Source organism: Sabethes cyaneus, chromosome 1, assembly GCF_943734655.1.
Source record: "Sabethes cyaneus chromosome 1, idSabCyanKW18_F2, whole genome shotgun sequence".
Classification (NCBI taxonomy): domain Eukaryota; kingdom Metazoa; phylum Arthropoda; class Insecta; order Diptera; family Culicidae; genus Sabethes; species Sabethes cyaneus.
This window is the reverse complement of record NC_071353.1, coordinates 10749628-10759959: the sequence shown is the minus strand read 5'-3', so window position 1 is coordinate 10759959 and position 10332 is coordinate 10749628. Positions and strand designations below refer to the sequence as shown.

General features: G+C 43.3%; 1 protein-coding gene across 1 annotated transcript; it reads right to left on the bottom strand.

Moving 5' to 3' along the window:
• Positions 1-7148: 7148 nt before the first annotated feature.
• On the bottom strand, positions 7149-7908 carry LOC128737521 (uncharacterized). Its single transcript, XM_053832185.1, has 4 exons — positions 7795-7908; positions 7580-7731; positions 7408-7515; positions 7149-7308 (listed from the first exon to the last, which is right to left on the bottom strand). The coding sequence occupies exons 1-4, from the start codon at positions 7906-7908 to the stop codon at positions 7149-7151; spliced, it is 534 nt and encodes a 177-aa protein (XP_053688160.1).
• Positions 7909-10332: the final 2424 nt, after the last annotated feature.

Genomic DNA, 10332 nt, shown 5'->3' with positions numbered 1-10332 from the left:
TAGGGGACGTGGAGGGTTATCCCACTTACAGAGGAATCTTCTGGTTGTATTGGAAAAGGCCTTCCCGAGAAAGTTACCCCTCCGTCCCAGACGAGCGACGCCAGACGTGGAGGGATATAACTCACCCAGTCGATCGCATCACCGTTTCTCTGGCAGATAATTGAGAAAGCTTTCCGCCGTGAGCGACTCGTCCATCCCAGTCGCGATGCGACAGACTTGGAGGAATATCGCTCACCTCGTTGACAGCTTTCTCAAACCTGTTTAGTTATGCCCGAGAGAGATTTCCCAAGTGAGTGACCCGTCTGTCCCGGTCGCGATGCGACAGACTTGGAGGGATATCACCCACTCAGTAGACAGCTTACTCAGGCCGGTTTAGATATGGCTGAACCAGCTTTCCCGTGTGAGTGACCGCTCCACCCGAAGGTTTGGAGCGCTATCAGTCAAACAGTCGACAGCTTGCTCAGAGATGGACTTAGGAAATTGCATTGGGATTTATGAGCAGATTGAAAAAAGCATTTTAAATTGGCAGAGCTAATTTTATAGAAAATATGTAACCAACGGTTACAGTGGGGGGAGGAGTCTCTAACCATCATAAGAACCTTTCCTGGCACCAAAAACCCCTACATGCAAATTTTCACTCCGATCGGTTCAGTAGTTTTCGATTCTATAAGGAACATACGGACAGACAGACAGACAGACAGACAGAAATCCATTTTTATAGGTATAGAAGATATATTAGTATTCGGTAGAATGATTACGTCTAATTGTATCAATATGCAATTGTATAACTCTGGTGAGGCCTCATGAGGTTATGATCCTTGGTTGGTGTGTTCTCAATAACTCCTCTTACCAGTATATCAACTCTATAAGCAGCATCATTGGGATAACTTAAAATTCTGCACGAAGGATTGATGAGTGACCTGATAATAATACCATCCTTAAGTAGAATGGTTTTGATTCTACTGAGTTTCACTCATCAAAGCAGATTCTGCAACCTTTCGGTTACGGAGATCCTAATATTACATTCGGGTTTGTGTTACATTCGTGCTGGTATTATCGGGTATCGGGCTTGCGTTACATTCTGGTTAGTGTTACATTCGAACTAGTGTTATTCGGGCTGGTTGCTTTCGGGCTAGTGGTATTCGGGCTAATGTTATAGAATCCGGTAACCTGGCGGTTACAGGGCCCTCTCTATCCATATGTTAGGAAAGTATTTCCTTAAGTACTTTCGTAACATCTAGACGGCGCATTCAAAGAAAAAAGAAAGAAAAGAGCTTCACAAGACTTCTCCGCCGTGGTTCGCAAAATTTTCAGAGACCGAGTCCTTTTGGAAGTACGTTGTATGTTTATGGACGTCCTTTTTGTGGCGAGCTGTGTTTTGAGGCAAAATACAATCTAGATTCTGTGCAAATGCGGCCAAAATGATAAACGAGCCACGTGAAGCAAACATTCTTCCAGATGGCTGTGACATATGATGATGGCAATGATAACTTTCTTAGGAGTTCTGTAGTACTATACTGCCCATAAATGCATAACAGTCCCATCTGACTTTTCACCACTTTTGAGATAAACCTGGGAATCATCTTTAAATTAACTGTTCTTTCAATATTTCAAACAAAAAAGTTATGTTTGTTCCCAAGATGTTGAAAAAAATATCAAACTATGTCAGTCCCATATTACAAATAAACGCATAACAGTCACAGTAGTAAAAATATATCAATAAGCATCTGTTTTTGGGAAATGCCTGGACCGATTCGCCTGCAGCAACCAAACGGAAGATTTTATGGCCTAGAAGAACACTATTGAGGAAAATTTGGATCGGATGTACGATTCCGAAGTTACAGTAGGAACAAGTTCCGGAATATATGGGACTTGAACATAGAAGCACCATGAACCCATGAACCATGAACAAACCCATCATGTGACACATATAAATACACGCATATGCAAATCTAGACTATTGGTAGTCGTATAAAGTGTTCAAGACATCATTGGCCACATCTAAACATGTCCGTGAATGTTCCAGATACCTCTACGGGGATCAGTTTCTGAATTTAACTAAAATACAACATGTAACATCTCTAAGTCGGTACTCGAAATTGCAAAACTAGTTTGAAATAGTTCATTTGTTGTCACATATAGTGTCCAGGATCACATTGCTCATACTCGGACACGTTCTGGGAGTGCTCCGGACACACAGGAAAGCGACCAGCTTCTGAGATCTCAAGATAACAAATTACAATACAATAAAACAACAACCATACGTGGTCTTGAAAATACTGCCGAGTCACCGACAACGCAAGGATCAGGGCTTGCTGTGCCTGTGACTGTTATGCGTTTATTCTTGCTTATTCAAGCACAAATAAACGCATATCAGTAACTTCGGCAGTTTTTCTAAGTTTTGGAACAAATTTTAGGTCACTTGTGAACAAATTGCTTGTAAAAGTATTCTGTTATGTACATTCAAGTGATTTTATGTCGATTTGGACGATTTGTTTCCAAAATCGATTCAATATTAAACAAAAATTGTCGTGGCTTCAACAGCGTTTTTCGCAGTTGCACGTTTTTGCAGATGTGACTGTCTTCCATTTATGGGCAGTATAGTCGCCAGTTATATACATAGAGGACGAAAACTTTCAATTCTATTAAGTTGGTCGTTCTTTAACAACGGCTGGCAAAGGGTGAACATGTGCATTCCATAACCTCTGTTCATTAACTCCTATTCCTACCTCCACGAGGTGCCGGCTGGGGTACGCAACTTCGGTTGTCGTATGCTAACAGGAAAGAGGGCACAGTGGCTCCCGTCCACATTAAGATGGCAGCCCCATCAGCGGGATAAGGACCTTAGGTTAACAGCCTACTGTACCAGAACATAAAAAGTTACCGAAAATGAAAGAAGAAATCTCCCTGGTTTATTGGCAACGACCTTTAGCATGAAAACAATGGAGAAGGAGCCTTATTGATGTACGCAACAAACGCAGCGCTGACATTGCATCCGACCATCATCTTGTTATCGCTGAGATACGTCTGCGCGTCGCATGTGTCCAACGACGGTAGGAGAAAGTTGGGTGCCGCTACGACGTCCGCCGATTGGAGAAGCCTGAGGTGAAGAGGGCCTTTGTTGAACAACTTGAATCTCGAGCCTCGGAGTTGCCACCTGGTGGAACCGTCGAAGAGCAATGAACCGGCATCAAGAACGCCTTCATCACGACCAGTGATGAAACCCTCGGTAAAGCGCGCAGAGGGCGGAGGGAGTGGATTTCGGATGAAACTTGGAGGAAGATCGACGAGCGGAGAAAGGCGAAAGCCGGCATTGAGCGAGCGCGGACCAGATCGGCTAAGACAGCTGCCCGTCAACGATACGCCGAACTGGAGAGGGCTGTTAAACGTGCTTGTAGGCGGGACAAGAGAGCCTGGACTCCTAGCCGAACAAGGAGAAACCGCCGCCGCCAATGGTGATATCCGTTTGTTGTACGATATTTCTCGCCGCCTTAGTGGTGCCAGGATGAATACAAAGATGCCGCTAAAGGACAGAGCTGGTCAGCTATTGACTGACCGTACAGAACAGCTTAAGCGATGAACTGAACATTTTGAACAACTCTTCCGAGTTTCAAATGTCAGAGACCAACAAAACCAGCAGCGTATGACGCCTACAGTTCGTCGAATTAATCGCGTCAACTCGGAGGCGCCATCGCTGGATGAAATTGTAGCAGCCATCAAGAGTATGAAATCCAATAGAGCGCCAGGGATAGATCGTATTTCAGCCGAAATGCTCAAAACTGACCCATCTTTGTCAGCCCAGATGATGCATCAGCTTTTCAGCAATATTTGGGAAACCGCAACTTTTCCGGTGGACTGGATGCAAGGCATATTGCTCAAAGTCCTTAAGAAAGGAGACCTAACGGAATGCGGTAACTGGCGTGGCATCACGTTGCTCTGTATTACTCTCAAAGTACTCTGTAAGGTAATCCTCAACCGGATCCAGGAGAAGATCGACGCTACTCTCCGGCGGCAGCAAGCTGGATTCCGTGCTGGCCGAGCATGTGTAGACCATATCACAACGCTCCGCATTATATTGGAGCAGATCAACGAATTCCAGGACTCTCTTCTGCTGGTGTTCGTTGACTTCGAAAAGGCGTTCGACCGACTCAATCACGAAAACATCTGGGGCGCACTTAGGCGTAGAAGAGTTCCAGATAAGCTAGTCCATCTCATCGAGGCTCAGTACGAGGCGTTCTCGTGCAAGGTTTTGCACGATGGCGTCTTGTCCGACCCCATAAGGGTTACTGCTGGCGTGAGACAGGGCTGCATTTTATCACCGCTTCTGTTTCTCATCGTTATGGATGAGATATTAGTTGGAGCAATTGACAGTAGACCAAATCGAGGATTACCTTGGAATCCTCTAACGATGGAGCAGCTAAATGACCTTGACCTAGCCGACGACATTGTCTTGCTCGCACAACGCCGAAACGATATGCAGAGCAAGTTAGACGACCTCTCCGAGAGCTCCCAGGCAGCAGGTCTCACAGTCAATGTAGCGAAAACTAAGTCTATGGTAGTGAACACTGACAATTCCACCAACTTTACAGTAGCGGGACAACAAGTTGAGCAGGTAGCCGTCTTTCAATATCTTGGTAGCCAAACAACGCCCGATGGTGGTACCAAGCCTGATATAGCCACACGGATCAGAAAGGCCAGGGGTGCCTTTGCAGGTCTGCGAAACATTTGGCGCTCAAACCACTACGTACGAAAACCCGAATCTTTAATTCAAACGTTAAATCCGTACTGCTGTATGCCTGCGAAACGTGGTGCGTCTCAGCGGAGACAACGCAAAAACTGCAGGTATTCATTACCCGTGCCTGCGATACATTATTCGTGCCTGGTGGCTTGATAATTGGATATCCAATGAGGAACTCCATCGTCGGTGTCATCAACGGCCGATAGACACAGAAATTCGTGAACGTAGGTGGAAGTGGATCGGACACACCTTGAGGAAAGGAGCGAACGAGGTTTGCAGAGCAGCACTCGACTGGAATCCACAAGGACAGCGTGGAAGAGGCAGACCCAGAGGCTCATGGCGACGGAGCTTAGCCAACGACATCCGGGCCTGTCCTGGCATTCGGACGAGAACCTGTTCTGGCGACAGGTAAAAGCCATGGCGGGTAACCGTCAGCAGTGGAGATCTCTGATTTCATCCCTTTGTTCTGCCGGACCGGCGGACATGGACACATAAGTAAGTAAGTAAGTTCTTTAACAACATTTCGAATTTGTTCAATCATTAGAAGTGGTATCGTATTTTGATGAAGCTTTGGTGTTTATGAACGGAAAACACGTACGCGACAAGTAAAACGTATAACTTTTATTTGCTAGAATATGCCAAACAATAGGTGGGTCTGTATTCAATTGTACCCTACTGGATTTTCCTTTTCATATTCTCAGCTCATCGTTCCGGCAGCCCATCTCCTGACGTCAACATTTCGTTACAACAACGTGAGCAATATGCAATCAAAACACTGGTTGAAATGACACCAGAATGATGCTCCATCCTTTGTAACTGCGTGAATAAGCTTTCATCCTTCCTTCTACATAGTATGTCCCTATGTTTTTAAAGGCAACGTTGCTATTCCTAAAGGGAAAAATATTTGATTTTTTCGCCGCTGTTGTTTTGATTTTGAATAGCGATATCCTGCAAAACCACAAACACGTGAGACGTGAGTGAAGTGCAGAAGCCGACGTTTGCTTATGTTGTGGGTGGAAGAACAAAATGTGGTTTGTGCATTAGAGCCTTACAGGAAGACCGCCTGCAGACGCTTTTTCATTCATGGACTCGCGACTCGCTGCCGGTTGTAGTTTGACGTTTTGGCAAATGTACTACTTACCATAATGGCGAAGAACGCAGGAGACGAATTGTGCCAAAATGCTTTTAGCGTAACCATTCCCGGTTGGCTTTCTGGTGATTGTCAAAGGATGTTTTGTTCTAAGCTGCGAAATGGCAAATTGATGACCTCAGGCGTTCGCAACGTCGTCGCACACCACCGGAAATTTAAAAGTTACGGGTTGGTCGAAGAAAATTGATACAGACTACACCCTCCTCGACTCAGTTGCTTCATACCTGGTCAGTAGCGGTGAGCATTTATGACGTAATTATCTTCCAACTTAAGGGTTGTGTTTCACCTTGTTGGTTGTACTGACGTACATTTGTCTGTCCGAATGCAAACGTAACAAAGATAAGAGGCGCGGGAAATTATCATATGCAGACACCGGGCCGGTGACCAACCTCTGCCGGGCTCTGCCATTTGCTTTGTGATAGCTACAGAAAGATATGCCTTCTGTCGGAAAGTGTTGTTTGTGGTTTTTCTATAAACGTCACCCAACGAAACATACCGCCACCTGCATGCTTTGAGGTTAAGCCATCCTACAGTAACCGCCACAAAGTCGCCGGCGGCGTTTTGCCGGGAAAGGGGCAAGGGGACAAACTAATGTATTTTTCTCGTGAATGCAGAACATCGACACGGTATGAGTAGATTAGAGATACAACTCAAAATAGACCATTTGTTAATAGACCATCTTGTGGTATGAAATGACATAAATAGAGACATGGAATTGATTTTACATATTATTCAGCAAATGCTATTTTCAGTCGTCCTAAAATAATGTTACTCATGTAACGCACAACATGAGTGGCAAACTGATTGGAAAATTAAAAGCTTGATTCAAGTCATATTGTATGATTACAAAATAAACCACATTCAAATCAATTAATAAAACCGCTGTAGAAAATTTTTAGTAGCTTCTGACCTGGTGAACCAAGTTGGGGTGAAACATTGAAAATACTGAATCGAAATTAAAACAAAATTAGCACAAACCGAAGATAAATAAAAATATAAAAACCATTGCTATAGTTTTTTAGCACTTTTTATTTGGTGTTCATTTTACTTCTACTTTGCATCAATGTAGTCTCATTGGATTTTTCTACGTATTGTCCTTGTTTTGCCCTAGTCCCGAAATGGTTTCAGCATTGTATAAATGTAATTTAATTTGCCTCTTCTTAGTTTGCTGTAATTATTGTTGCTAAAAATTTCATTGATATAATTATAAATAAATAATCGGTATCGTCGGCCAAATTTGTATCGTTAGTTGCAGCAGTGTTACACCACTTCACTGCCATCGGGCAGCTTAAGATGAGATATCGGGCAATGCCGGTCGAGTTCCAGACAGTCCGTTGATTTCAGAAATGGAAAATACTGCTCATCACCACCGGATAAACTGTTAGAATCAGTAGAACTTGCATCAGCGGGTGGAGAGTGGCTGTGTGGCACATAAAAACAATTGCATAATGTTGAATTAGGTTAATAAAGCATACTCGACCCGTATTTGGTTTTTTTTGCAAATATTTTCACTACTTACGCGAAGATTTTTTTAAACAGTCTTAGTAATATGCCACTTTTAGGAGTCATCGAGTTTGATATTTCACAAAATGCTCTCAAAATGCACGCCTGTCCATCAAACTCATCCCTGGAATACAGTATCTATGTTGATACATTTGATTTAATAAAAAAAATGTTTGCAAGACACAAACTCTTGAACCATTTCGTCTATACTATTATGTAGATCCCGTTTAGTGATCCTCAGTCCCGGTGGATTGTTAAACTCTATATTCCAACGATATCCGACGCCTTGGGCCCAAATAGTTGAAGTATCTACTGCTCGATCTTTAACGTTGCAACGTGCCTGTGCAATAGATAAATTTATTATATTAACAGCTCTTGCTAAGCACCAATCTGTTGCACTAACGAATCCTCTGGATATATCCCGAAAAATTAGGTAACGCTTGCGTCGCGTTAGAACCGTTGTGGAATTCCTGTATCCGTCACTTTCCTGTTCGGTTAAGCCGTAAACTAGTAACATTTCAAACGTGACAAAAATCGCCACAAAAACACAATGTATCAATTTCATGCTCAGACTAATCCTACCGTCGTGCGTATGCCACAAATGCTCTCGACATTATGTGCGCCCAGCATGTACTACGGCAGAAGGAGATTAACTGAAGCTGTAACTATAAGTCAACGGTGTTTGCATATTCTGTTAGCATTCGAATGTAGATACCACGTTCTCCACTGATTCACTGATCAGCGGTAATTTGGTTTTTATTAATAGCATTTATTTCTTGACGTGTGTGTTTAATTGGGGCAGGCTTCTGGTGACTCACTAATTTAATTAATTGATAACGGATAATTGATATGGAATTTTATAGGAATGCTTCAAAATTCAAAAAAGGTTGTTTATATACGAATATTAGTGACAGCCATTAATAAATAACCCATCGCTTGATTACCTTGCTGATGTTTGAAAAGAAACCAGAATGCAAGAAATATTTCTGAAGTTTTTTGGAGCGTCTTAGTAGAATACGAAACCTGGAATTAAATAAAAATAAAACTTATCCAATTTAATTCTGCTATGTATATTCATTCTTGACAGATGCGTATTTCGCCTACGACTTGCAGGCTTCGTCAGTGTCTGTTTTCGAACACAGATACTGAGGAAGCCTGCAAGTCGTAGGCGAAATACGTATCTGTTAAGAATAAATATACATAGCAGAATTGAATTTGATCTCATCCCGGCTTTTTTTGAAACCGGACCACCGTGGATCAGTACTACAGCACGCGAAGTGTTGGGTACTACTGCTACGGCCATTTCCAGTGAGCGGTTTGACGCAGAGCGCACACGAGTGACAAACGACAAGAATCGAGTCAGAACTCACATACTGGCTACAACTGGAATACGCCATAGTAGAGAGAGAGATGCCGAGGTACTAGAACTACCGAAAAGCTTGCTTCGAAAGGCACGATACGAGAAGGTTCTTTAAAACGATCAACGGAATCAGCAACCGGACCGTGCCAATTCCTGTTCTGTGAAATGGCAAGGAAGAGAACCTGATTACCGGAAGATCGAAGGTGGCGGCTAGATGTTAGAAACAACTTTGTACACTTAAGTCGCTTTTTAGGCCAAGGATACGTCAAAACCGTGTGAAAAACCGCGTAAATTCCGAAATTCGCGTAAAAAAACCTTGTAAATTCCGAAATTCGCGTAAATAAAACCGCGTAAATTCCGAAATTCGCGTAAAAATAGACGCGTAAAAAAACAAACCGCGTGAAAAGCGACTTCAGTGTACTATTGAATGGTATACAAGATGGAGTTGTCAACAGAAACAGGATAACGATTGAAGATGATGGACAAGCTGTTGATCCACCAACTTTGGACGAGGTTGAAAAAGCAGCTAGAGAGCTGCAAAACAGCAAAGCAGTTGGAAAGGACGGCCGAACTTTTGAAAGTCTGGAGTGAACGGCTGCATTGTGCAATCCATCAGGTTATACTAAAGGTATGCACTGAGCAGGAACTACCTACGGGCTGGTCACATATTGTTGCACAAAAGGCCATCGAATCGAATGCGGGAATTATCGAGCCATTACTCTCCACAATTTTCTATACAAAATTCTGTCCCGCATCTTCACAGCCTGAAGCCGTTACAGGAAACTTTTGCTGGCGAATACTAGTGCGGGTTTCGAGAGCGACACACCACGACGGACCAAACGTTCACCTTGCGACAGATTCTCGACAAACCCCGGCAATTCAACTTGCAGACTCACCATTTGTTTATAGACTTCAAGGCAGGGCAAGATTCAGTTAAACGAAATGAGCTGTTACGGATTGTGCTTGAACATAGTTTTCCAACCACACTGATCAAGGCTGACGCCCTTGATGGTTCAAAATCAAGCGTCAGGATAGTCATCGAACTTGTTTGTGTGTTAGATGGTTTGAAGCAAGGTGACGGGCTGTCGAATTTACTGTTTAACATTGCATTGGAAGGTGCTATTCGAAGGGCAGGCGTGCAGAGAAGCGGTACTATCATCACGAAATCTCATATGCTCCTAGGGTTCGCGGACGACATCGATATCATCGGTGTTAACCGTAGAGCGGTGGAAGAAGCGTACACGCATTTTAAGGGGGAAGCTGCGAGGATTGGACTTATCATACATTCTACCAAAACAAAATATATGGTGGCTGGTAGAGAGCATGGTAGCCCTTCGGGTGTTGGAACTGCGGTGGTGATAAATGGAGATGCTTTTGAAGCGGTTGACGACTTTGTTTACCTTGGTACGTTACTGACATGTGACAACAATGCACAGTGGTCCAAAAGGGCGAAAAGCGCAACTTTTTCCTAGTGTCTTTTGCTCTCATTTTATCATTTATGGTCTTCAGCATTTTTGTTCGTATGAATATCCCCCTTAATGTACAACTGTCAAAAATTAGTCATTGCATATTATAATGAAC

What these genes read in the sequence shown, in the direction of transcription:
- LOC128737521 (XM_053832185.1), bottom strand. Translation starts at nt 7,908, where the DNA reads ATGTTACTAGTTTACGGCTTAACCGAACAGGAAAGTGACGGATACAGG. An exon ending in GGGATATATCCAGAGGATTC is followed by an intron (nt 7,732 to 7,794) that starts GTTAGTGCAACA and finishes TCTATTGCACAG; the next exon opens with GCACGTTGCAACGTTAAAGA. An exon ending in ATAGACGAAATGGTTCAAGA is followed by an intron (nt 7,516 to 7,579) that starts GTTTGTGTCTTG and finishes ACTGTATTCCAG; the next exon opens with GGATGAGTTTGATGGACAGG.